The sequence below is a fragment of the Carassius auratus genome, chromosome 19 (genome assembly GCF_003368295.1).
Source record: "Carassius auratus strain Wakin chromosome 19, ASM336829v1, whole genome shotgun sequence".
In the NCBI taxonomy this organism is placed as follows: domain Eukaryota; kingdom Metazoa; phylum Chordata; class Actinopteri; order Cypriniformes; family Cyprinidae; genus Carassius; species Carassius auratus.
The window spans coordinates 14653676-14680335 of record NC_039261.1 but is presented as its reverse complement, the minus strand read 5'-3'; the positions used below and the strand labels follow the sequence as shown (position 1 = coordinate 14680335).

At 38.1% G+C, this 26660-nt stretch overlaps 3 protein-coding genes and 4 non-coding genes across 17 annotated transcripts; 5 read left to right on the top strand and 2 right to left on the bottom strand.

Annotated features, from left to right (window-relative positions):
- Positions 1-1759: 1759 nt before the first annotated feature.
- atat1 (alpha tubulin acetyltransferase 1) lies at positions 1760-15746 on the bottom strand. Of its 11 annotated transcripts, none has more exons than XM_026289082.1 (13): positions 15169-15745; positions 13576-13636; positions 13389-13480; positions 13154-13211; positions 12951-13064; positions 11288-11389; positions 11021-11066; positions 9323-9368; positions 8835-8909; positions 6628-6832; positions 3564-3667; positions 3364-3466; positions 2025-2159 (listed from the first exon to the last, which is right to left on the bottom strand). In XM_026289082.1, the coding sequence occupies exons 1-12, from the start codon at positions 15258-15260 to the stop codon at positions 3412-3414; spliced, it is 1050 nt and encodes a 349-aa protein (XP_026144867.1). In that variant the 5' UTR covers positions 15261-15745; the 3' UTR covers positions 2025-2159; positions 3364-3411. The 11 variants fall into 11 exon arrangements, with proteins under 11 accessions (XP_026144863.1, XP_026144864.1, XP_026144861.1 ...); XM_026289084.1 differs by having other exon boundaries at positions 3364-3445; positions 15169-15742; XM_026289078.1 differs by lacking the exon at positions 3364-3466 and having other exon boundaries at positions 1760-2159; positions 15169-15742.
- Positions 15747-16713: 967 nt separating this feature from the next.
- On the top strand, positions 16714-16780 carry LOC113120320 (small nucleolar RNA SNORD52). The gene has a single exon (XR_003294594.1). It is a non-coding gene; the product is annotated as a small nucleolar RNA SNORD52 (small nucleolar RNA).
- Positions 16781-16999: 219 nt separating this feature from the next.
- On the top strand, positions 17000-17066 carry LOC113120321 (small nucleolar RNA SNORD52). The gene has a single exon (XR_003294595.1). It is a non-coding gene; the product is annotated as a small nucleolar RNA SNORD52 (small nucleolar RNA).
- A 202-nt stretch (positions 17067-17268) lies between these two features.
- Positions 17269-17335, top strand: LOC113120323 (small nucleolar RNA SNORD52). The gene has a single exon (XR_003294597.1). It is a non-coding gene; the product is annotated as a small nucleolar RNA SNORD52 (small nucleolar RNA).
- Positions 17336-17644: 309 nt separating this feature from the next.
- Positions 17645-17709, top strand: LOC113120322 (small nucleolar RNA SNORD52). Its single transcript, XR_003294596.1, has one exon. It is a non-coding gene; the product is annotated as a small nucleolar RNA SNORD52 (small nucleolar RNA).
- Positions 17710-18745: 1036 nt separating this feature from the next.
- Positions 18746-22553, top strand: c19h6orf47 (chromosome 19 C6orf47 homolog). The gene is made up of 2 exons (XM_026289088.1): positions 18746-20636; positions 21232-22553. The coding sequence occupies exon 1, from the start codon at positions 19694-19696 to the stop codon at positions 20621-20623; it is 930 nt and encodes a 309-aa protein (XP_026144873.1). The 5' UTR covers positions 18746-19693; the 3' UTR covers positions 20624-20636; positions 21232-22553.
- Positions 22554-22951: 398 nt separating this feature from the next.
- ppp1r11 (protein phosphatase 1, regulatory (inhibitor) subunit 11) lies at positions 22952-26575 on the bottom strand. Its single transcript, XM_026289089.1, has 3 exons — positions 26323-26575; positions 25513-25621; positions 22952-25249 (listed from the first exon to the last, which is right to left on the bottom strand). The coding sequence occupies exons 1-3, from the start codon at positions 26398-26400 to the stop codon at positions 25068-25070; spliced, it is 369 nt and encodes a 122-aa protein (XP_026144874.1). The 5' UTR covers positions 26401-26575; the 3' UTR covers positions 22952-25067.
- Between the last annotated feature and the right edge of the window lie 85 nt (positions 26576-26660).

Here is a 26660-nt window from a genome sequence, read left to right as displayed (position 1 = left end):
AACACGTCTGGCAGGAAAGGGCTGTTCGGTGAAAGGCCGGAGCCCTCATTAGGGTCAGACCAGCACTAATAATATAGTTAAACAGAGAATCAAACAAAAACACAAGCTCTCAGCAAGACAAAAGTCAAATACACCGTCATCTAAATAAGCAATATGAACACAATTACTTTAAATAAAAGATGAAAATTTCCCTGAAGGCCCGACAGACGGACAGTTTGAGTTTAAAATGTTAAAATGTGTATTAGGATATTGTGATTTTATGATCACAGACTGTATATTAAAGCTGTACCTGTCAGTCATTTGAAGAAAATGTGACTGAAGACATGGAAATCAAAGGTCTATCACTGTCTGTCACGTTACTGAAAAGGGTTTTTGGTTGTTTTTTAGGTAACTGTAGAATTCAGTAAATGTCACACGTACTTAAGTGACACTCTGTAGAGCGTGTTGCTGGGAAATGTCAGGTTTAAAAAGCAGACATTGAGCAGGAACCTGATAGACACCAGCACTAATACCATCCCATAAGCACAAGCACATTTCCGAGACTTCAGTTAAAGAACAAATGATCTGAAGAGCACTGTATTCTTATCGTGGACAAACACCTGAAGAACATCAGAAAAATGTCCACTTCCATGTTTTAAATGCATATTCCAGATGAATGCACATAGTGAAAATGTTCGGCTGGAGGATGTAATGTGTTGTATGTATTTTAGTGTCTGTGACTGACACATTGAAGATGGTACGTGTATTATTACTGTAGACATGCTACTAAGAAATGCATGCACTAATTTCCTTGGTCAAATGTTCTCCGAGGGTTTAAATCTGTGTATCTGAGAATAATATAAATGATTTCCCTAAGGGAATGATGTGATTATGTGATCAGTGTACAAGAATGAGCATCAGTTTGACTGTCAGGGTATTTATGTTTGTTTGAGAGCAGCGATAAAAATGAATCGAGCGGTACAAATGTTCAACCATTTAATTTAAATTCCACCAAAACGTCTGCACTTTTGCATAGACTTGTTTGTGAAAAACATGATAAAAGATCAGATTATAAAATTGTGATTATAAAAGCACAAGCCATAAAACGAATAGCTGAAATATTTATAAATAGGATTGATAAAAAAAATAAGAAAAAAAGTTACAAATAGCTGCTGATGTTATTTTCATTAAAAGTCTTTTTCACTTTTGTGGTTTAATAAAAATTCCTTAAAATAATTTCCCTCATTATTCTCAACTGCAATGTCCATTTCTGTTCTTAAAGAGATAGTTCACCCAAAAATGAAAATTCTGTCACTAATTACTCACCCTCATGTCGTTCCAAACCCGTGAGACCTCCGTTCATCTTCAGAACACAAATTAAGATTTCTGATGAAATCCGAGAGCTTTCTGACCCTGCATAGACAGCAATGTAATAATAATAATAATAATTTTATGAAGCCACGAGAATACTTTTTTGTGCACAAAGAAATGATGAATTTACTTTTCAACAATTCCTTCTCTTCCGTGTCAGTCTTCAATGTGCATTCACAAATTCTTCTGCTTGTGAACAATGTGCAGTTCATCCGAGTTCTACATCAGAAAATGTATTATTTTTGATTTCTTCACGCACAAAATGTATTCTCGCAGCTTCATAAAATTAAGGTTGAAGCACTGGTGTCACATGGACTATTTTAACAATGCCTTTACTACCTTTCTGGGCCTTGATCGGGGTAATTACATTGCTGTCTATGCAGGGTAAGAAAGCTCTCGGATTTCATCAGAAATATCATAATTTGTGTTCTGAAGATGAATAAAGATCTTATGGGTTTGGAACAACACATGAGAGTGAGTAATTAAGGATTAATTTAATTTTTGAGTGAACTTTGCCTTCCACCATCTTCCGTCACCAGGGCCGTGTGCTGCGATACTCTTGTTTCTGTCGGACCCATTGGGCCATACATCGGCTCTCCCCAACCGTCCAGGACCATCCGCCTCTCCCTCCGCCCCTCTCCACCTCAGCCGCTCCACCTTTCCTCCAGTCCTCTGCTCTGTTCTGTGACACTTGGGTCTGCAGCTCTTCTTTGCGGTCCAGGGGTGTTATGGAGGTCTGCTCCTGAACATGATCTTTCTTAGTGGCGGCAATTTTCGGAAGGGACACAACCTGGCCTTGAAGATGCGGTCTGGAAAAGAAGATGAAAAACAATGAAAGATCGAGCAAAAAAAGCAGAATAATAAGCAGATGATTTCAAGTGAATTAAGTACAAGGCCAAGGCTGAGAAGAAAAGCAGCAAGTGAAATCAAACTTATATCAGAACAAGAAGAAAGAAAATGATAAAGTAGGAACATGCACACACTGTATTTCCTGACCTAGAACTAGGTCCACACAGAATATACACACTTTCATGATTCTTTTATTTATTTATTTTTTGCATTTATTGTAAAAAGTTAAATGCAAAAAGACATGGTTTGGATATAATAATGTTAAAACTGATCTGAGAGTACTTGACTCGTAGATGCAGCTGAAAGCATGATCATATTATTTCTAGTCTAGTCAGCATCTTGATATTCCACACCTGTGAGATGGATGGATTATCTCGGCAAAGGAGAAGTGCTCACGAACACAGATTTAGACAGATTTGTGAACAATATTTGACAGAAATAGGCCTTCTGTGTACATAGCTCTTAGATCTTTGAGATCAGCTCATGAAAAATGGGGGCAAAAACAAAAGGGTTGTGTCTATAATTTTGTTCAGTGTAAGTAATCATGTAAAACATAATTTAAAAGTAAAACTTAAAATTGGATTTAATTTTTTTTTTTTTTAAGTGTACTTAAGTGTGCCAAGAAACCTTGTCATGAAAGGGAGCTCTCTTTAAGTGTACTTAAGTGGCCTTTTATTTAATTGATAATATCTGCAAGTACAATTACATAAAAAAACATACTTCTAGATCTGACGTACATGACAAGTGCGTATTCATTACAATTAAATGCACTTCTTTTTCACAAAACTTGGTCAGAGATCTGTTAAGATTTTTGTCCTCCAAAAAAACACATTAATAAGCATGACAATATGGGGTGAATTATGCAGCAAATTTGCATGCTCTGGGTTAATGGTTTGCTCAAATCCTAACCCTCAGTGTGAGCTATCACAAAAAATAAAAGTGATGCTTGGCTTGGCAAACCTCATTAACAAACAAATTCAGCAGAAATCGCCAGTGGTTTCTGTGGAATTCTGCAGTCGTGGATTCTGTGGAGACCTAGTCATTATCTTGCTCTCAATCCCTGGTGTTTTCTTCAGTATTCATTCCCAATTCACATGTAAATAATACAGCAAGCAGCACCAGGTGAAAGTGACTCTCACAAAGGTTATGCAAGAAAAGCCCGACCTTTCTGAAGTGTGTTTGTGTTCCTCTGCATCTGCGTTTGCCCCTGTGTCACACACTCTCTGACAGAGCTCTGCTTTCAGCCCTGAGGAAGCACACACCACAGCTACTAATGGTTTACTAATGTGGTTTCCTGTGGACCATCGTAACGCTTCACGGTGCGCAGTGGTAAATGGCTGATTGCAGTTCAAACGGTGCATTACCTGGAAGCTTCAAGGGGTTCTGCTGTTCTGGCAATAATTGCCCGAGGTCTCGGCTGTTGATATGGCGACTGTAGAGGCTGCTCCTGGCAACCAGACCCTGATGGCTACAGGATATGAGGAAATGGACGAACAACAGCAATAGAGGTACGGGACGGAGGGCCGAGAAGAAGGGAGGGGAAAAGGAGAAATAAATGAAAAAAAAAAGAAAAAGAAAAAATGAACAATTAAATAAATGTGACAGAAAAAAAACACAAATAAAAACGGAATTAAACATAACCTCAAACGCAAATTCAAAACCCAACATTGTATGAAAACAAATTCCAGTGAAACAGGACACAGGGCAATGATTGTGTAACGTGATGGTGGATTCTTAAACTCAAGAAAAGACTAATATGGTGTAATTTAGCAACTTAATGCCTGGCTTTCTTTCGGACATTAGAGTTGCAGTCAAATGTATGGCTGATATTTTAGGTCTTAAAATATCAAAGCAAGAGTCAACTTGATCCACAAGCTTCTCTCACAACCATTTATTCTGAGCCATTTTGTATTTTAACCTTTAAACTGATATAATTGGCATTTTAGGGGCACATGTAGCTCAGAAAGGTTTCTAGAAGAGTTTCGTTCACCATTTTAACTACAGTATTGTGTCTGACTACCACAAAGTATGCAGATACTTCATGTTTCACATGGGATCTACGGTTTTAAAATGTTAAACCAAACAAACTTTATTTTTGCAAAATGCTTAAAAAAAAATTAATAAAATATTAATAATATATATATATATATATATATATATATATATATATATATATATATATATATATATATATATATATATATATATATATATATATATAAACACACACACACCCAGTATATAGTATATATAGTTATATAATTAACTAAACAATTTTTTATTTTATTTTTCTTCTTTTTGGGGACACCACTTGCGTTCATTTTATTTTCAGAAAGATATTTTTTAAAGAAAGAGAAGCCATTAATTCAGCAAGGAAACATGTTGATTAAAAGTGGAAATAAACGTATAATGTTACAAAATATTTTTTACTTCCTATTCATCAAAGTAATGATGCTGAAAATTTAGCTTATCGTCCGAAAATAAATTACATTTGAAAATATATTAAAATGGAAAACAGTTATTTTAAACTGTAATGATACAGTTTATCACAATATTACTGTTTTATTGCAATCTTTTACCTTTTTTAAAGAGACTTCTTTAAGAAGTCTACTTTTACAGTTTGTGTGTATTTCTCATATTTTGTATTTCTCAAGATAAAAATCTGGACCGAAACCAAAGTCCTGATGTGCACCTGACAAATGAATTAATTGACAAGTGATTAAAGAAAACCTAGATTTTTTCAACTGTAACTTTTATTACTTGCTGCTCAAGACAGAGAATGTTTGACAGTTGAGGGTTTGCACTAAAGTAAAGTGACCAGTAAAAACTCTGTTCTATCTTTTAAAACACTCTTATTGGAAAAGGTACAGAAAATTGTATTATCAAATCATTTTACAGGAAATCTGATCGTTCATACACTCACAAGGCAGAAAGCAAAATAATAAAGGCTTAGTTCAGTCAGACAATAAAAAAAATGTTTCATGAATTTGTCGTCAAGCTGTTTTCCACTGACAGTTATTTATCTGTGAAACACAAAAATTCTACAGAATCTTTGGATGATTCTTCAGAATTCTTCTTTTGAGTTCCACAGAAAAAAAATATCTCTTTTCAAAGGAATAGATCAACTAACAATAAAAACTGGCAGAATATTTCTCAACCCCACGCCAACTAAAATAGAGATGAATTTGTTTCTTCATCTGAACAGATTTGGAGAAATGTAGCATTGCATCACTTGCTCACAAGTGGATCCATTGCAGTGAATGGGTGCCGTCAGAATGAGAGTCCAAACAGCTGATAAAACATGAATATTATGTAATACCATATTGAGAATAGGGGAGACCGGGGGCAATTGCATTGTACGCTTTATACATTATACATTTAATATGATGTATATAACTCAGACTACTTGAAATACATCATATTTTGATACTGGAAACAAATATAGGTGCACTAATTAATAATACAACTGATATATTTTTACTAATAAGGATAAGACTATAATATTAAATTGCCCCCAGGCTTTGTTCCTTACAAACACATATCTTTTCCCCTTACACGATGTAAAGTTGTGTGAATTATTTGTGTATGTTTTTATCAGCTGTTTGGACTCTCATTCTGACGGCACCCATTCACTGCAGAGGATCCACTGGTGACCCAAGTGATGTAATTCTCCAAATCTGTACCCATGAAGAAACAATCTCATCTACATCTTGGATGACCGGAGGGTGAGTAAACTTTCAGCAAATTTTCAATTCTGGGTGAACTACTCCTTTAATTTGAACTTGCTAAGAAGTTTAATAATACAATGACGTTAAAGACTGAGGGTCAATGAAAGCTGAGCCTAGATCTATTTAGAGAGCTGGCGTGGAATGAGAGAATGAGAAAAAGAGAGAAAAGCATGTGTTTAAAAGAAAAACAAAGAGTTGAAACTCATCGAATAAAGTGAAGGTTTTGACAACAAAAGGAGCATGAAATAATTGGGGAAGTCAATGCATAAAGCGAGCATGTCATAATCAGAGATTAAAGGAGGAGAGAGAGAGAGAGAGAGAGAGAGAGAGGAGGAGAAATGTTTAGAGCTTCTCCAAAATAAAGTGGTCAAGGCTGCTTACGTGTTAGAAGAATAAACAGGCCGTGTATCTGTCCTTGATGCAGTACACAGTGATACAATAACGATGCACTAATGAGCTGAGTTCACATTCCTGCCACCAAGCAAACCATGCATTCCTCTAACACAGGAAGTGGTTCTTCGTGAACATGAATGACCTTAGTGTGTCTTCACTTTCATTCCCACAGAGCAAATGCTCTCAGTCGCCAAAATAAACCCCAGATGGAAAAAGCGAAGAGGAAACAATGTAAATATTTGCAAGCAAAGCGCTGAGTTAGACTGAGGTATGCTGTAACTGGCTGTGAGGTGTGGTTGAGATGTACCTGGTGCGTTTTGCCCTGCAGCTGTCGTTGAGCTGGGAGGAGGGGGTCCCGGGGGCCGCGGCGGGGCGGAGTGGGGCCCGGCTGGGGGAGGATCCCACACTGAGTGAACGGGATTGTGGAGATGAGGGAAGCAGAGGGGGAGAGTGGGGGGGACCCACGGGGCGTACGAACGGCCAGGGGAGAACCCTCTGCTCCTCCCGAACCACTGCGGAAGAGAGGAAGTGACTCCTCTTACTGATTCCTTAACAGTTCCATTTATGATTCTTTTAGCACTTTTAAAGAAGAGATATGTGAAAAAGTGAAATGCAATTCCATTGCCTCACTATAAATTACTGGCTCATTACAGTCGTTTGTTCAGGAATCAGACTACACTGGTTGTGCCGTGTGTTTTTGATTCACTATAAAGAACCGTTTTAATAGATCCATTCGTTCAGGAATCGGACTACACTGGTTGTGCTGTAGGTTTTTGATTCAATATAAAGAACCGTTTGATTAGATCCATTCGTTCAGGAATCAGACTACACTGGTTGTGCGGTTTGTTTTTGATTCACTAATAAAGAATTGTTGGATTAGATCCATTCGTTCAGGAATCAGACTACACTGGTTGTGCTGTGTGTTCTTGATTCACTATAAAGAACCGTTTGATTAGATCCATTCGTTCAGGAATCAGACTACACTGGTTGTGCTGTGTGTTCTTGATTCACTATAAAGAACCGTTTGATTAGATCCATTCGTTCAGGAATCAGACTACACTGGTTGTGCTGTGTGTTCTTGATTCACTATAAAGAACCGTTTGATTAGATCCATTCGTTCAGGAATCGGACTACACTGGTGGTGCTGTGTGTTCTTGATTCAATATAAAGAACCGTTTGATTAGATCCATTCGTTCAGGAATCGGACTACACTGGTTGTGCTGTGTGTTCTTGATTCAATATAAAGAACCGTTTGATTAGATCCATTCGTTCAGGAATCGGACTACACTGGTTGTGCTGTGTGTTCTTGATTCACTATAAAGAATTGTTTGATTAGATCCATTCGTTCAGGAATCGGACTACACTGGTTGTGCTGTGTGTTCTTGATTCAATATAAAGAACCGTTTGATTAGATCCATTCGTTCAGGAATCGGACTACACTGGTTGTGCTGTGTGTTCTTGATTCATTAATAAAGAATTGTTTGATTAGTTATGATTAGTTTTTAATTCAATAAAAATTACTCAGAATAATTTGTTCGACAATCAAATTGCATTGGTTGTACTGTATTTGAATCACAAAAAAAGAACTGGCTCCTAATAGTCATGTGTTCAGGAATCTGATTACACTAGATTATTTTTTGTTTTTACATTGTGTTTTCAACTCACTAAAAAGAATCAATTGTTCAGAATTATTTATTAGACAATTAGACTACGCCAGTTGTCCCATTTGGTTTTGAATCACTGTGTTTCTGTAGCTCAACTGGTAGAGCACTGCGCTAGCAAACAAGCGCAAGGTTGGGGGTTCGATTCCCCGGGAACACATGATATGTAAAAATTGATAGCCTGAATGCACTGTAAGTCACTTTGGATAAAAGCGTCTGCTAAATGCATGAATTTATAAAGAACTGACTAATAAGAATCATTAGTTCAGAATTTTTTTTCCTGCTTTTACCTCACTAAAAAGAACTGATTGCTTCTAATCATTTTTAGACTACACCTATATGCTTTTGAATCACTAAAAAGACCTTGCTCATAAGTAGGCTTAGTATTGGACTACACTAGTCTTATGTATTCTGTTTCACACTGTAGATTGTCTGCTTATAAAATGTCATTCCATTCCTGTATTTTAAAGAATAACACCGGCTCTGAATAAAAACAGATTTGTTTTGTTCCTTCTTGACACCTGTATGCTTGTTGACTGAATTGATACATGGATTTAGATACTCACAGTCCCCAGATTACAACCCTAATATATCTAAACTAGGCGTGAGAGTACTTGTTCTTTGCAAAATGCCTGTGATCACTGAAAAAAGCTCTTTCCTAAGAGCTCTAAAGTAACTGGTGGACCAAATCAAGACATTTAATGAATAAAGGGAGGCCTGTTTCTAGCTAAAACTATTTATACCAGTGGCTGGATGACGTCAGTATTCAGCTAGTTGGTGTAAATGTCAGCTACTAGTGTCTCTATTGAACCAATTTGTTGAATATACGACACGGAGACTATGAGTAACCCACCTTCTCTTTCCATTAGTGAATATGGTTTGATCTCTCCCTCTGGCTTTTTTGGCAGGACTTTTCTCAGCTGGACAGCTGTAAGGGTCAGAAAGAGCCAAAAGAAACAACTGGTATGATTGAGAATAAGTCTGGAGTACAGCAAGCAGTAAAACAGTACACTGCACTCTTCACACATATTCATATCCATAGATATCCATGGCCATAATGCATATATCGATTACCATTCCACTGCACTATGGGGAAAACATATAGCACTTATCTAATTGGATTTTATAGGGGAACAGCAAGGGATCTTGTAAGGAAGTGAATTTGTAAGCAATTTGTTGGGACTGATTGATGTGGGCAGAGGTTATGAGTGCAAAGGAAGAGTCTATAGTGAGTGGACTCTCTCCTAAACCATGAATATCAAATAAGGGAGTGATAAGTAAGGTGGAAGCCGGGTGATGGTGGGATAGGGGAAGAGAACAAAAGATATTCAATGTCCTTACAAAAATCCGTACATCCCCTGATCCGTTGAAGGGGAGGGAGGTGTTCCTGGGTGGATTTCATGAGACAAAAGCACTTGAACAATAGGTGTATTGAGTTGCTTGCATGTTAAACTCAGTCTATGGCAGCTACCAACTATAAACAGCCCAGATCTGGGCTCGGTGAGTCACATATATATAAACATAAATAAATGCACGGGAACGGTTTTTGCAAGGAACAAAGATTATAATATAATATAATACTGGTAAAAAAAAATTATAGCTTGAATGCACTGTTGCTTTGGATAAAAGTCTCTGCAAAATGCATGAATGTAAATGTATAATATGATGAAGGTTTAGATTAGAAAATACACTTGGTTTGAATAAAGAAGCACTGGAAATATTAAACAATAAAAGAACCAAAAAAGACAGCTGTGAGCATTATGGACAAGCACAACTAAAGAAAGACTTTATTTCAAATAATTGTGGAATCTGCTAAAATGCCCCCCCTTTTTTTTGCAAGGAGGCAAAAGAATATTATAAATAAATTAGATACTAGGAACATGACATGCTTGTTTAATAGTAGGAAAGATAGCCTAACCCTGATTATGCAGGTGAACTTGTGATCCTTATCAACTCTTTGTAAAATCTTTGAGAGAAAAGGGTTTATCACATTTGAAATATTGGTATTTTTCTTTAAAAACACGTGGATTCGCTGCAGGAGGCTTTATTTCATCCCCCGGAGCCGTCTGCGTCACGTTTATTATGAATGCGTGAGCTTTATTTGACGACTTGTGGACTGTTCAACTGCAACACCCGCTGACTGCAATCATAGAGCTTGGAATAGACAGGAAAATTTTTAATATAAATCCGTATGGATTAGTCTGAAAGGAGAAATATACACCTAGGATGCTTCGAGAGCGAGTAAAACACAAGTTAGACAAGTTACACAAGACCTAACCCTTTAAGATAAAAATAACAATAACTATGCTATGATATTTTTGTGACAGTTGCAGTGTTACAGAGAGACTAAGACAAGTCGTACAACTACTGTAAAATAATACAGTTTAAATAATTACTTTTTAGTATTATTGTTCTCGATTTTAGCATAATTTATATTTTAGCTTATATTTTTATAATTTAAAGTTTGAAGATTTAGTACCGGTAATTATTTGTACTTCTGACATTTTACTTTTTTTTTTTTTTTTTTTTTTTTTATTTCATGATTTGTGAATTTATGAATTAATATTATTTTGAATTATTATTATTATTATTTTTTACATTTAATTTCGTTTTAGTTTTGTACTTTAAAATTGACGTCAACTTTTAGGTTTTTCATCTAATATTGATATTTTATTTCAATTAATGAAAATGATTTTGAATATTTATTAAAATACAATAACAGCAAGGATTAAAATAATGAAAACTACAATGATAATATATATATATATATATATATAGCAGGTATTTCCTTGTCACCGTCAGGTGTAGCTTGAATTAACAGTTTGTTAAGAGTTTTGAGTTGAATTACTTCAGAAATTTGAGGAAGAAAAGAAGAATAAAAAGAGGAGGAATTTCAATACAGTGCTGCCTCGCACGAACTGTAATTAGGAGAATGGGAGGTTGTCCTGAGAATAAGGCATTGAACCCTGGCACAGATCCAGAACAACATTCCAAACCCACATAAGAACACGGAAGAACAGTGATGCATTCAGCCATTACCTGATCTACTCTGGAAGAATCCAGTGAACACCACAAAGTTATTCACCTGAGAAGAACAAGTGTGACAGGGGAAGAAATGATTGAATTACATCATAACAGTCAAGTTTTGCAACAGTCATATACACACCTAACTGTTCGAGGAAAACACTATGCTATAAATTATCTGTACAGGAATTAAAACCTCACTGCTCCAAAATCTCTCTCCACATACAGTAACATCAAAACATGCTCTGATTGGCTGTGATTGCAGTGCTTTCTCTTTCATACCTGAGGCACACTGTTCTTGAGATCACAGTGCTTTTCTAGAAATGACAGGAATTTAGGAGAAGGTCTATCGTACGCCATCTGTTCAGGCTCCACCCGTTTGTGCTGCTCAATCAGAGAATATGATAAGGATAGGAAAACATGAGTCACAAAATACAAACAGGACTGTTTAGTAGCAAATACAAATAAGGCTGTGCAAAAAATGCAATGTGATTTTCATGCGTATCTCGTCAGTAAAGATGCTCCTTTAATTAGAAGTATATCTCCAGCACGTGTGTTCAGATCAGGGTTGCCAAGTTTTCACAACAAATCCTGACCAGTTGCTTCTCAAAACTAGTCCAAGACTAGCCCAAAGGCGTTTCCAGGAGGTTCCACAATAAAAATTGTCCTGGGGTTAAAATATACATTTTTTGGAAGGGTTGCCTTGGTAAAATTTGCATTTTAGGCACTAAATGTCACGTTATTGGTATTGGGGTTGCTTCAAACGAGGACATGAAAAACAACCACAGACTTGGCAACACTGGTTCAGGTGGAGCGGCAGTTACTACACAGAGCCGTAGTCTACCGACAACTAACACAAAATCGACAAAGAATCATCTGTGATTTAAAAATCGATTTTGTGTAGATTGTCAGTGAATTACGGCTCTGTGTAGTAAATGCCAACCAGTGTTGCCAAGTCTGTGGTTGTTTTTCATTTCTGCAAGTCGAAGCGACCTCAATAACCAATAACATGATATTTAGCCCCTAAAATGCAAATTTTACCAAGGCATCCCTGCCAAAAAACATATATTTTAATCCCGGGAAGCAATTTTTATAAGGGAACCTCCTGGAAACGCGATTGGAGTAGTTTTGAGAAGCAACTGGGCAGGATTTGTTGTGAAAACCTGGCAAGCCTGATCTGAACACACGTGCTGGAGATATACTTCTATTTACAGGAGATGCGCATGAAAATCGCAATCCATTTTTTGCACCGCTTTAAATACAAATGGGTCTTTATACTTTTCTACTGGACATAATAAAAAAAAATAGCTAGTAGTTGGTTTTTTTCCAACCGGAAATCACAAAAATAGATATTAGGTAAAATGTTCATGCTGCTCTTTTCCACACAAGTTTCAAAAACTTTTTTACAAAAAAAAAAAGCATAAACACAGTCCATACAACTAATGAGCTATATTTTATGTGTATGACAGCTTTGTCTGAGAAATACACCAAGCTATAAGATATTCACATTTTAAAATGTAAGTTATGCAATAGAAATCTGAATAAAATGCAGGTATTTTAACAAATGTTTCACTGCACAAAACGTAGTTTCACTTTTCAACTCAACCTTCCCATTTAGCATCCAGCAAGGTTTAAATGCATAAAAACCAATGCTGTTTAGCATCATTAACGTCAAACCTGGTCTTGATGAGGCAAGTCTAAATATATGTGCACTTGCAAATAAGTTTTAAAAGCTACAATGAGGCTTTGAATAAAGTGAATGAATTATATTGACCTTGTCCTTGTGTGTTTTTGTTGCATGGAAAAGAGCAGCATGAACATTCTTTGAAACATCTCCTTTTGTGTTCCATACAAGCAAGAAAGTCAGATGGTTTGGACTTAATTCAGGGTAAATAAATGACAGGATTTTCCTGCCAACTAAATCAGGCCGCCGACAGACACTCACTTTCAGCATGAAGTCAAAGAGCTCGAGCCCGTATCCATGTCTCTGCAGTGTCTCTGTCACATAGAAATCCAGCACACATAAAGGCTCGGTCTCCAAATGCGCCCCCCGCTGGTCCTGGATGCAATTACAACATACTGTAAATCATTAAAACATCACATTTAAAAAGACTGAATTTACCAACTCAATAATGAGCAAATACTTACAAGTAAAAACAGCTTCTTGTAGCCAACCTTCAGAAAACCAACGATAACACCCCTCCCTCTGGTGAAGCGAAAGACAGGAAGAGGGAGTCAAAGACTGTTATTAACATCAGACGAGGATGTGTTTATATGAAATGGAAATGGAAAAACAGGAAGGAGAGAGGTCAGCTGTATTGATGTGTAAATAGATTAAATCTGAAGCATAGGCTTAGAGAGGTTCTAGAGAGAGAGAGCGAACCCATTCTGTTCTCCATCTTTCAGGATGTAGAGATGGTGTTTGTTGGCCTGGAGCTTCGCTGCACTGGTTATAGGAGCAGGCAGCTGCTGGGCCTGAGGAGATACACACACACACACACACGACATGATGACAGGCTGAAGCTGACACTGAATGACATCTGCAAGCTCAAAAAGACCGTCATTATCACCTTAGAGGAGGCTTTGCCCAGCTCATCTATAACTGTGCTGATCTGAAGAATAGGATCTGGTCTGGAGAAAAAAAAGCAGGTATGTTAGGAATCTCACACAGCATTTATGATTCCAGTTATGCAAGTCATAACGGATGCGTACACATGTACAAAGCATAACTGTTTTGAATGACAAGTCTGAATCATATATAGCTGTGAGGCTATACAAGAGGCTGCCATCAGATTATATCATTACATCAGATTTGTGAATCATGGTTTGTTCCAATGGGTAGGTAGAGCAATGGTCCTCCACTAGGGGGCATCTCTATTGAAATGTTAAAACACACATACACAAATAAAAAATAGGTACAACATTAAATTGACATATGCATATTTTTTCTTAAATTTAATTTGATTTAGTTTATACATGAAAGACCAGCTAAGATACGAGGGCCTTTGAATATTGTCTAGAACGAAAGAGAGCCTTGGAGTCCAAAAGGTTGGGAGACACTGTGTTAAACACCATCTGGTGGCATTAGAATAAATATGTTTTAATTTAAATGTGTACATCTGCAGTGGATTTTGTCAATGTTTAGCAACCAATAAGCATTTATAACCTCGGTTAACACACAAAAGGTGTGACCTAAATTGCATACTTATGCACTACTATATGACATTTTAGTATAAATAGTGCCAGTAGTGCATTCACACTGAAAATTCAGAAAAGAAAAAGTACACTTTATTTACCAGGATGATGCACTTAACCAAAAAAAAAAAAAAAGTGTGGAATGCTGTACTATTCATGCACTCAACTGTAGCAGTTTTAATTACTAGCGAAGGGGGAAGGTTATCAGACTCCAATTATTAATAATAAGATAATCTTTTAAAATGCATACACACTACATGGCTGAGTACATAGTGCATAAGTGCAGACCGCAGGTGTGTCATTTGGGATGCAGTGAAAGACTAAAAACTGCTGGCTATATAAAAGATATTTTTGGCGAATTTTTAAATTAATGTCAAATCTATAATTGTTGTAGTATAATAATATGTTACTGTGTTATTTTTATGAAAATTCTTCATACTAAAATAAAAATACATGCTTATTCATTAAAAACGTATCTATTAGAAAAGTATTTATTATAATCTATCTATCTACCTATCTATCTATCTATCTATCTATCTATCTATCTATCTATCTATCTATCTATCTATCTATCTATCTATCGCATAAGGTGATATCTTCTAGTTTAATCCAAATAAAGTCTGCTGCTGTCTTGCAGAATCAGCACAGTTCAGATTAAACCCAAGGCAGATTTAAACAGACTCATGTCAGATTTGTTTTTGTTTTTTTTATTCAGGGCCGCGTTTGCATCCTCTGACGTCAAGCTCTCCATACAGCAATAGGCTTATCATTACAGGAAAGAAAGATGACAAAGATGACCCGGAACAAATGCCACATTTATCCTAATAAAAGAACATCCCAAATCCCCACTGGTAGCAGTATATGTCCAATGCACACCCGTGTCAGCCACCGTTTCAAGACAAAAGCAGTGTATGCAGCGAACAGATCCCACCCATGTCTCTCCCCGCACACATTAAAACACACATTACCTCCCATACGCTCTCCGAGCTGCACTCAAGTTGTTATCCAGCACGGTAATTCTCTCGGTGAACAGCGCATTCAGGTCGAAAGGGAAATCCATCGTAAGGACAGAGCTGAAATCTTAAGACAATACCTCACTAATGCCCTACTGCAGATTCAAATGCATTTATCACAGTGCCAATCGATTCTCACTGCATCTCTGGCCTGCTCTTCAAACACCAGCTCCACATCAGTGCCGCTTCAGTAGTAGACTGGTTATCAGTGCAGCTTCTGTCCTCCCATTGTGTCTGTGTGTCTCTCTGATGATGAGCGCGAGCGGTCCGCCCCAGTACACCCGTATATATCTGTGCAGTACACCCCACACACGCGTGCAGACGCGACAACACCGCAGGAGTCCCGCAGCACCTGCCAGTGATTTAGAGTTTATTGTTACAGCTCTAAAAATGTAAACAAAACAAAAAAGCTTTAGACTTCTGCGGCTTCAGAAGATTTATTTCCGTTTCCTCTTGGCAACGACGCACAACTTTGTGCTGCATAGCAACCAAACAGAGCGCGATAGAGAGAGAGAGAGATAGAGAGAGAGAGAGCAATATTTAAACACTTTTATATTTTATTTTTCGTATTTTTATGTTTGTTTTCCTCCTGCAAACTTTATTTAACAACATTTAACTTTAACGCGTATGACTGGCCTTAAATATTTATGTGGCGTGATAATTGTTTTTTTTTTAACTGTACAAATATCCCATCTGTCAGTTCAAACTAAGTCATAAATACAGTCATTTTAAAAAAAGTGTAAAGAAGAAAATGTGTTCGTGTGTGTGTGTGTGTGCTTAGATTTTCATTCAGGCAGATATTTCGCTACCCTGCCTGCAGCATTAGGACCCTGTTAAATATCGTTTCCTGCACGCTGTGCGATCTTTTCCCTTCTGGGGACGCTGCAGTGCCACAGGTAACACTGAATGGTTTTTGCGTTTATTTAATTTTTATTTTCATGTTATTATATTATATATCCTAAAACATAGTTTAGTGTTTTGTTTATATTTTGTTTGAAAGGCCGACGTGGCGTTGACGCTGGCACGTGTTGCCTCGCCCTCGTGATTTTCTGAGTTCACAGATCAACGTGCTTGAGCGACTATGATTTAATGAGATCACCGTAAATGTTTTACAGATCTACTTGAACTACTCTGGGAGACCAAATTTCAAAGAATGTGCCGAAGCTGCGGCAGTTTCCCAGTAAGTCTGAGACAACAGTTGTTTTATTTTCTTCAGGGGTTTTCAAACTGGGGTCCGGGGACCCTTTAATTGAATGTTCAATTAAAATTAAAAAATTACTTTTGATTAATAATTACCTTTACAACACTATAAAAGTGAGTAAAACTTAAAAATCTGCACAAAAAATGCAATATGATTCCAGTTTCTGTTTATCAGCATAAATGTTTATGCATATATATATATATAGCTGCCTTTTAAACTTTAGGACAGTAGTCCCTTTTGAACCCATTTGGGGTCCTGTGACCCTTAAAGATTGAAACCCCCTGTTGTCTATTATTGCATGTAATGATGAATCCTTAGACTAGAGTCTCTGATTTACTCGTGAAGATCTTCACAGTGCACTGAACACATGCTCTACAGCTTGAGATGGAGTAGAAAGTGACTTGGACCTTTTCTAAATGTTAAAGGTTTGTTTTTTACACAGATTTGGAGAGAGGAAGTGATGTTGCCAGGTAGCTGATGTCAACCAACCAATAGCAGACAACCAATGGGTAAGAGCTAGTTTATGACCAGGAAACCATGAATAATTGGTCATTCAAAGGAATAATCTCATTGTCCATTATTGCGTGTAATGATGAATCCTTAGACTAGAGTCTCTGATTTACTCGTGAAGATCTTCACAGTGCACTGAACACATGCTGGACAGCTTATGATGGAGTAGAAGTAATTCGGAGCTTTTCTAAATGTTAAACTAAGGTTTTCTTTATTACAGATTGGGAGGGAAGAAGAGATGTTTTCAGGAAGCTGATGTCAACCAACCAATAGCGGACAACCAATTGGTAAGAACTAGTTTATGACAAGGAAACCATGAATAATTGGTCTTGTCTATTATTGCATGTAATGATGAATCATTAGACTAGAGTCTCTGATTTACTCGTGAAGATCTTCACAGTGCACTGAACACTTGCTCTACAACTTGAGATTGGTTTGTAGTGGCTTGGATGTCTCTAAATGTCTAAACTTTTTAACCTGTAGGTTTGATTCCAGCAGAATGGTTAATCGCCACGGTTCATGACTACAGGGTAAGAAGCGGTATCTTTTTCTGTCTTTGCATGTGTGGCCCATGTACTGTCTTTAACAATTTGTTTTTCACAAATGCTTATTTTTTTAAGGATTCCAGCGAAGGGTTCGAAGCTGATATGGACATTGTCTCCAGCCCATGAAGCTACATCAGGTTGTCCTAACAGCATTTCAAATGTTTTATCAGTGATGTGCAGTGATGATTCAACAGACTAGAGTTTCTGATAACACCATGAAGTTATTCACATTACTGAGCACAGCATTTGATTATAATAGTGTATTGTTACGAAGAACATCTAGGTAACATTGGATTTTATTTTTTTTAGGTTGAATGGATGGCAGAATTATGTGCTAACGATGGGCTGTGAATGCACAGACCTGTCGCTCTGTAAGTACAGCTCCTGTAAATTAACTTGGGTTACAGTTGGGTATTAATTAGTGCGGCGTTCTTTTCACTGAAACTCAATTAAGTAAATTTATTGCGGTGCACAAACACAGACAATGAATTCACTTGTTTTCCCCATTTGTAATCTAATTCACTCGTTTTCTTTTAAGGGCTGATGTTTATGCCGTAGCAGAAGAGTTGTGGTGACCGGTCTGGAGCACAACGTTGAAATGTCAAGCTTTGTACTATTGTGTATCATTACTTCAACACTTGTTTCACTGTCATTTGTATATCATTCTAAGAACAGTTTGAGAAAGTAACTGCTTTTGTGTTTCCTAATAAAAAAGAATTGTGTGTAAAATGTATCGCAAGTAGATTTAATTTTCTTCTATTAGAAATGGCGAAGGACTTTTATTATGGAAACGGGTCCCTTCCGTTACTCGTGGCTACTATGTTTGACTTCACTGTACTTGACTCACTTTAGCCATGTTTATATTTGCTGCTAGCCTACCAGTTTTTTAGCAAATAAAGAACCACATTTTGGAAATCAACAGCCTTTAGTAGTTTACACAGAGGGTCACAAGTCTCCAGAGCGAAGGTCACTGGGCCAGCAATGACATCATGTAACTGGTTGTGATCTGCGTAGCAACGCCCGATTTGTGAACGAATTGTTCTTTTGAGTCGGATCTTTTAAATGAATCTCCACTGACTCCAGCTCCGAGAACGGATTTTTTTTCTTCCTAAACGAACTAAAGGTTATAGAGTGGTTTTTAGAATTCGGTATGGCATATTAGCATACTCTGCTTACAATTTAATAACTTTCTGGCTAAACCTGATATCGAAATACTCGTAAAGAACAGTAATATGACGGCACACGAAAGAATCACTGAATTGTTTGGTTGAACCGGTTCCTTCATATGAACCGTTTGAAGGAACCGGTTCGCGGGAATGAGCCGGACGTCCCTTTGCTAGATACGCAAACCAGCTCGTTCTCTACACAATGACATTCTAGTTGCGTGAGGTTATCTCAGTCAGTTTGCCGTGAGTCTGTTGGACTTGAGCTGGACTGTATTTTCGCACGGAGTCGAGCTGTTTATGTGCTGAAACGGTTTAAGTTAAACCATGTTTGTGCCGGGCGCAAGTGAACAGGAACGTGAAGCTGGCTTCGATAAGTGAACTCGAATGTTTTTGCAACTGAAGCAGAGAGACTAATGTCTGGGAGATATAACTGCATGTCTTTACTGCAGTCATACAAAACTAAAGTTCTGAGGTCGCAGGTATGTTTGATCCGGTCGCTAGTGTTTCGACATCGACACAGTTTCACCTGTGAAGTTGTGGAGTCGTTAGGCTAGTTCAAACATGCTAACAGACGTCGTTTCGCTTGAGGAAAAAGCGTTTAGAGCTAAACAAATAAACGTTACCCCAATGCCGCAATAATATTTTTAAGTGGTCTTTTATAATTTTATTTAAAAAATACATTTTCATATCGTTTAGTTATCTGCACGGGTGTGGCCTTGGGTTGTTATCTGGTTGATTTGCTCTAATACAAACACGCCTTAATACAGGTCTGTTGAGGTCTCATTGTTTAAATGCCTTCTGACACTTGTGGCAGTGTAAACTTTACATGTCGTCTTAAAGCAACACTCAGCGTCGTTTTTTTTGACACTTTAATATCTATATAATTAGATTTAAGAGCTATCTGTACTTTATACTATACTATATTTACTTTATGGCATACCTAGCTTTTAATGTGTAGTTATCAATTATATCAGCTTTCCACCACACACTGACACTTTTTATTAATGTTATAGAATTGTAATTTTCTCCTTTGTGCATTATAAAGTAGTAGTGCAGACATGACTGGAGTTGTAGGGCGAGTTTGGGGGTGGGTCAGTCCAGCGAATCTGTACTCCTCGTGGGGCAATAATTCCAAACCTGAAAAAACCCCATCAACGGAGATTCAGACTAGAAGCAGATGGGGCTTATGGGGACTTACTGCCTGGGTTTGGAGGGGCGAGAACCCCCAAAAGGACCAAAAGACAATCTCTGAGGAATTCTGGGAGACTGAGGAGACTATCAAGCCGTTGGAAGTTGAAGAGCTAAGGGCTGATATTGGGATTGAGAAAACAGCCGCCCAAAGCCCCTCGCGCTGGTGGAGCCGAATGCTTCCATCCAGATACTTTTTCTGGCCCCGGTGGTCAGCATCCACCACGCTCCGCCAGCAGAAATGTGCCGGGTGGAGTGAAGGTACATGGGACAGTGATGAAGTCGACGGGCAATCAGACTATGGGACGCCTCCTCCGTCCCCCACGCCACAGAAATCTGCATTCCAGTTCTTCTCTCGCTCGTGGACGGGGGAAATCGTGCCTGAACACTACGATATTAGCTTTAATTTCCTCCGCCACCTCTTTGACTTGTTTGTGGTGGGCTTCCTGACCACCGTATCTCCTCCGACCAAGTTCATTTTGGACGTGCTGGGGGTGCAGGGGGCCCTGAAGCTGTGGCTCCATGGGATGGCCATGTTTCTGGTGTCGTCTGTCGGGATGGCCGGACTGCTGTGGGTGGTACAGGAGTACCTGCTGCTGTTTGCGTTGGTCTACGGTATCGTGCAAGCGCTGGTCATCTCTGTCAGTGTACGCCAGAGCGAGGCTTCGGCAGAGGGGGATGATGGGAAAGCTGACGGAGAGGTCAGAGAGAGCGAGGGGGAACAGAACGACATTTGGGAGCAGAATGAGCCACAGCAGACAGCTGACGAAAGCAAGAGAGGAGTTAAACAAAGGAGCTGAAAGTCTATTTTTGGTAAGTAGTGGATTCTGCCCACAGATACGGTTTTCATATTTGTGCTGGTGTCATAAAATAAAAAGACTTTCATTGGAGAAATCTATTTAACCCATATAGCGATGCACAAAAATTATTATTATTTTAACTGAAACTAATGTTTTCATTTAGCCGAAAACTGAAATTGGAAGTACTTAATATTTACTGTTGGATTTTAATTGTTAAATTGACTATATTTGAAATCTCAAGACTTTTTATATTAAAAGTTATTAAGCACAAAGCTTACTGATTTATTCTAATTTTAATGTGACTTTTTTATTATTATTATTATTATTATTATTATTACTATTATTATTAATCATTCATTTTTTTGCAATCTTTACCACATCATCGATTACCCATAACCCTGAAGTTATGATAACTTTGTTACAGACAGTCCCAGATTTGAATCAATATTAACTTAAAACTATTCTTTCCAGCATAGTTTAACATCAGGGTGAATACATTTTGGCAGAATTTTTAGTTTTTGAATTTTTTTTTTTCTCCAAGTTGAACACACAAAAATCTTTCTTTTCTGGTATTGCAATGATAACCAATTTCTTCGCTTCTGTCACAGGTTGTTGACATGCTGATAGTCCAGTACCAAAATCATTCATTGAGGATCTAACCACTTCAACACGACCACCACAGCTCCCCATGAGCGATTGAAGAGCATCCTAAATATACCAGCACCTCTTTCTCTCCACCAGTGGACATTTTTGCTCGCTTTAAAATGTAATTTAAATTTTTCCCAAAACTATTTTGATGTAGCACCCCAGCAGGAGAAGTGACCGTGTAAAACTAGACCATAACATCTGCCATCTACAAACCTGACGAAGCATGTACAGAACTGAGAAACCAGCGCTGATGGAAATACTGTGTGATTCTGAAAGCTAGTTTGTACTTTTACCTTTTATATGGTGATTTACCAGCTTTGTGACTTCACGTTGAGTGTACTGCACATCTGCATGTGTCACTTTATTCCTAGTTCAGTGTGGCCTCTTAACAGCATCTCTGGATTGCTTATATCTGCATTGTGTCCTCTACTGTTTAATGGGTTGAGTCGCCCATCTTTAACTTGCTCCATTAGTCCAGTCTTAGTGTACTTTTTGAGGGCAATTATAGAGGAACTGGACACTTTTTGCATACAGCAAACCTTATGTTGTTTTGTACTCATTTTATTTTCATTCATAGAACCCGTTTATAAAAAACTGACTTGTGTTTTGGGTTACATCATTAAAACCACTCTGTGTTTGAGGTATATTTATGTACACTCCGTTACATTAACTCTAATTGTGTTGTCAGTCATTGCTGTTTCAGTTGATTATATCTGTTGTGCCTCACAATGTCTGGTACTTCGGCCAGTTCACAGGGAATTATGTGTAAAGAAACTACAAGTAATTTTGCACAGTTGCGTACTGACAGCTTAATATCCAATGCTTTGTTGCACAAACGTGTCTCTCGCTCGCAAGAATAGCTTTCTCTTCCTGAATGTTTTCCACAGCTAGCATTTTATCTATGCATGATCCTATTGAACAATGAATTATTTGTGAGTGGCTTTTTCTTTGTAGTACTGGTTTGTAAATTTCTGCATTGTTCATGTCCGTTATTTAAGCGCTAGAATTGTTGGGTTTACTACATACAACCTTAAGCAATGCAAGTATATGTGTAACCTAGGAAGGTTCTTTAAAATGTGTTTTTCATTACCATTGAAAAGTGCGGGCCACTGCTGAAACCAGACAGCTGTGAATGGAAATGTCTGCTGTAGAGTGAAATGCATTGCAACTCAAGGATGGATGTATCTATGGTGTGAGATCTACATCTGCTGTTCTTAAGTGCTGCACACTGAGTCTTTAATAGTCCTTACACCTTAAATAAACTTTCTTTTCCCGTATATCATATCTGGAGTATGTATGTTTATATTAGGGCACATGTGGACACACATTTGATCTGTTATGGATCAGTCTCAAGTAGTCCCGAAAATTGCGACTATCTTCCAGTTTTAAATTTTTTGTTATATATATATATATATATATATATAGTACAGTATGCTGTAATAATATATTTTAGAGCAGAGCAGACCATGAAAAATAAGTCACTATAGAAATTTCCATTTTATACATTTTAGTAAATCTCAATCTACAGCTCCCTTCTATGCTGTTGTGTAATGCATGTTAAAATTCTGAAAAACATTTTACTGAAGCTCATAAACTCTATTAATAATGCATCAACTGAATCATTATATAAATGTGCATTCAATAAAAACTGAACAGAATCAGGATGAGAGACAAACACAATCAGCTTGCCATTAAGCATTTAATAGATATAAACAACATAATTTACCATCTGTTTATTCATGTTAAATCCACTCTATGACCTTTGCTTTGTACATACAGGTGCATTCACAGTAAAGGGATGACAGATGCATGTGGATGCCGGAAGGCAGATGACTGCAGTGATGGTCCTGATGGGGATCAACTGTAAACTGTATGGGCCTTAAGTGGAGAGATGATGTTATGTGCATTTGGTCTGGACCAGCATTCAGCCATGCACTCTCCCACGCTCTTTATACCACATATAATCCGTTTACACCTTAAAGCTGGAGTTAAACTACTACACACCATCCTGATGGCATGCAAACTCCCAACATTACAGCAATTTTTGCCAAATAAAAGCAGCCAAAGTGCCTAGGATAAGATGAGGCACCATACATGTCACGGTATCTTCTATATAACACACAAAACATGTTCCCTGTATCTTGTAGGCATGAGAATGAATGGAAGAGATACCAAATCTACACATTTTCAGATCAATCCCACGGTTTAAAAGAGTAGTTCGCCCTGAAATGAACATTTGCTGAAACTTTACTCATCCTCGGGCCATCCAAGTATTAGATGAGTTTGTATCTTCATAGGAAATGTAGCATTACATCACTTGGATCCTCCGCGGTGAATGGGTGCCATCAGAATGAGTCCAAACATCTGTTAAATAATCCTCAAGCAATCCACACCACTCCAATCCATCAGTGAACATCTTTTTGAAGTGAAAAGCTGTACATTTACGAAGAAACAAATCCATCATTAGTCAGTGTTTTAAAATTAAACCATCACTTCTGGACAAAATATGAGTCTATAATCCATAAAAAATAAAATAAAATAAAAAACACTTTCTCCAGTAAGAAAGTCCTTCTCTTGTTGTTCTCCTACATCGAAATTCACCAACATATTCCTTTATAACAGTTTTTAGCAGTTTTTGCCTGTAAACAGTGCTTGATCTGTGCATATTTCTCTCCTGATTCAGACCAGATGACTTTCAGTGGATTATGGTCTCATATTTTAGTCCTTAGCAGTGGTTTGAAAGCAGCCTTTCACTTCACAAAATGTTATTTGATAGTCTGGAGCTGCGTGGGTTATTTGTGGGTTACTGTGATGTTTTTATCAGCTGTTCAGACTCTCATTCTGATGGCACCCATTCCCTGCAGAGGATCCACTGGTGACCAAGTGATGTAATGTTAAACTTCTCCAAATCTGTCCCCATGAATAAATAAATCCATCTTGATGGCCTGAGTAAATTTTCAGCAAGTGTTCATATTTGGTTGCACTACTTCTTCAGTTTTATAGCTGCTGTCAGTGTTGTGTAATGCTCCAGGTGGCCTTCTCAATTCACATCACAGATGTTTCTCAGTCCACTTCACTAAATTATAAACACATCGATATCTTTGCACCTACATGCCGAGTCTCTGACTAGTCTGATTGTCTAAGGGGAGTCTCACTATAACTCAATCAAACTCACGACGGCTGATGGAGATGATTTGATGCGCCCTTGTAAAAAATAAAAATAAAAACACCCAAAGGGCTGAGTTCCTGAAACTTGCCATGTTTTAAATTCACTACAGCACACAACACATATTACTCTCGAAGTGATATGAAGAAGCACTGATGCTAGAATTGAGACACTGCAAGGCAAATTATGTTTGATAGAAAATTCATTTTTATACACCGCACTTATTCCTTTTAAATCCGTTTGCTATAACCCTGCAGAATCATATTTTAAGGTTTAACTCCATTAAAATGTTGCTTGTGGACACAAAACTGGTAAGATCAAGTTGCGAAACGCAAAGAAATAAATATAGATTTTACAAAAGAAATAAAAACCAATGTCCTATGCACAACAAATATCAATTTTCCCCAGCATTCAGTTCACAAAAAAAGGTTTAGTCTTCTCTGAGTCATTAAACTAATGACAGAGGAGAAAACGAATCACATTACTCTGCTCTACACGCTTTCATTCATCAAAAAGCTTTGACACACAGTGATGGTGTGATGTAATCAGATGTGAGTGAGGATGAGGGATTATGAATCTAGTGCCCATGCCGTCCGTTACCCTTCCTCCAAACCGACTCGCCCTTAACTGCTAGTGAGGGTTCTTTCCCCCAGAGCTAGGGGGCGCTGTGCTCCCTCCACCCTCCCTCTGTTCATGGCCTCTTCTCCCGTGTCCCAGAATGCAGTGCGCGCTTCCGCAGCCATCCTCATCATCGCCCTCGCTTTCCGAGGAAGACTCGCCGAACTGTCGAGGCTTCTCGTAAACACAGCAACCTGAACACATCAAAGCCATTGTAGAAGAAGATGAAGAACAAATAAGCGGAGGACGTTCTATTTCAAGAAACGAAGCGTTCAATAGGCAGCTCTGAGAGAATGCAGGTCATTCAAAAGCTCAGCTATTTCTAATCTGGCCCAGATCTGCCTGTCCTGAGCTATTTTCAAGTATGAGACAGATTCTCATTTTATACAAGAAACGAGTAGACATTAAAAAATTCAATTCAGAGCCAGATTTGATATGAAGTCAAAACAAGACTCACACTTTGAAGACCTCCGTCCCAGATGCTCATTGTCCACCGTGTCACTGGACCACTCCACTTTCTTCTCCGTCTTCCTTTTCCTGAGCTTGATGGTCAGGCTTCTGCCCTCCTGGAAGCACACCAAGCCAATGAAGCATATTAGTGACAGTATTAAATATTTTGACAGCTACGGGTAAACATTAATAGTTATGATGATGACTACATTTATCACATCAACCATTGTTCTGGCTTTGTGTTAGTTGCCACAATCAATGAACATGAGATCTTATTAAGTACTGCAACACAATCTGCTAGAGATGCACCACAGCAGTACCATGTTTTATTTATTCGTTTAATTTAAATGCCTGCGTTTTTTTTTTAAGTAAACAGGTTTTGTCATATTAATGTTTATTACATTTTAAATAGCAAAAAAAAGTTTAAGTACTACAGTCCCATGTACTTTTCTGGCTGTAGGTGTTGTAAAAGTCCCCGTGTGGTAAAAAGCGTTCACAATTTTCTACTTTTTTTTTTTTTTTTTTTTTTCGGCAGTAACAATAACAACTGTAGTAACTGACCTGAAGACTACAAATACCTCTAAGTGGAGACTTACAGGTGGATTTCTGTTGTGATGTGGGTTAACTTGTGATCATAACTGAACATGTTGTTGATTAAACAGGCCTCACGCTGGAATCTAGTCAGTCTCTTTAAACTCCTCGAAGGGCGAACCTCGAAACGATCAGTTCACCGCGAGAGCCGCTGGTCCCAGTTCTTGACTGGCAGAGGGTGTACGTGTGTCTCGTGGTGGTGTGTACCGTATCTAGGGCACAGTACCTGCTGCGGTGGAGGCGGTGTGCCCGTCTGAACGGTCTCCGTTATCGTCTCACTCGATGTCCCTGTCGCCTCCGCCATAGCGCTGATAAAACCCCGATAAACCTCCGGTGGACGACAGTCTGCTCTCGGTACAGAGGAGGTTAAGTCACCACGGCTGCAGCTCGGGTGTCGTGTCAGGGTGTCGAGCTAGACGCTATATGAATCTGAGTCTGTGATGAATGCAATGCATGAGCTGAATTTGCCCCAGTATAATCACTCCTCGGAACGGACGCAATTTGCGGACGGACCGGTTATCGATGTTGACTGTGTTTCAAAAACTGAAGAGCTGGCTATCTAGA

Coding starts and splice junctions, on each gene's coding strand:
- ppp1r11 (XM_026289089.1), bottom strand. CDS start 26,400: ATGGCGGAGGCGACAGGGACATCGAGTGAGACGATAACGGAGACCGTT. Junction 25,622..26,322: donor CACCGCCTCCACCGCAGCAG/GTACTGTGCCCT, acceptor GTGTGCTTCCAG/GAGGGCAGAAGCCTGACCAT. Junction 25,250..25,512: donor GGGACGGAGGTCTTCAAAGT/GTGAGTCTTGTT, acceptor TGATGTGTTCAG/GTTGCTGTGTTTACGAGAAG.
- c19h6orf47 (XM_026289088.1), top strand. CDS start 19,694: ATGACTGGAGTTGTAGGGCGAGTTTGGGGGTGGGTCAGTCCAGCGAAT.
- atat1 (XM_026289076.1), bottom strand. CDS start 15,260: ATGGATTTCCCTTTCGACCTGAATGCGCTGTTCACCGAGAGAATTACC. Junction 6,833..8,834: donor TTCACTAATGGAAAGAGAAG/GTGGGTTACTCA, acceptor TCTCTTCCGCAG/TGGTTCGGGAGGAGCAGAGG. Junction 2,160..3,363: donor CACAAACACACTTCAGAAAG/GTCGGGCTTTTC, acceptor CTTCTTTTCCAG/ACCGCATCTTCAAGGCCAGG.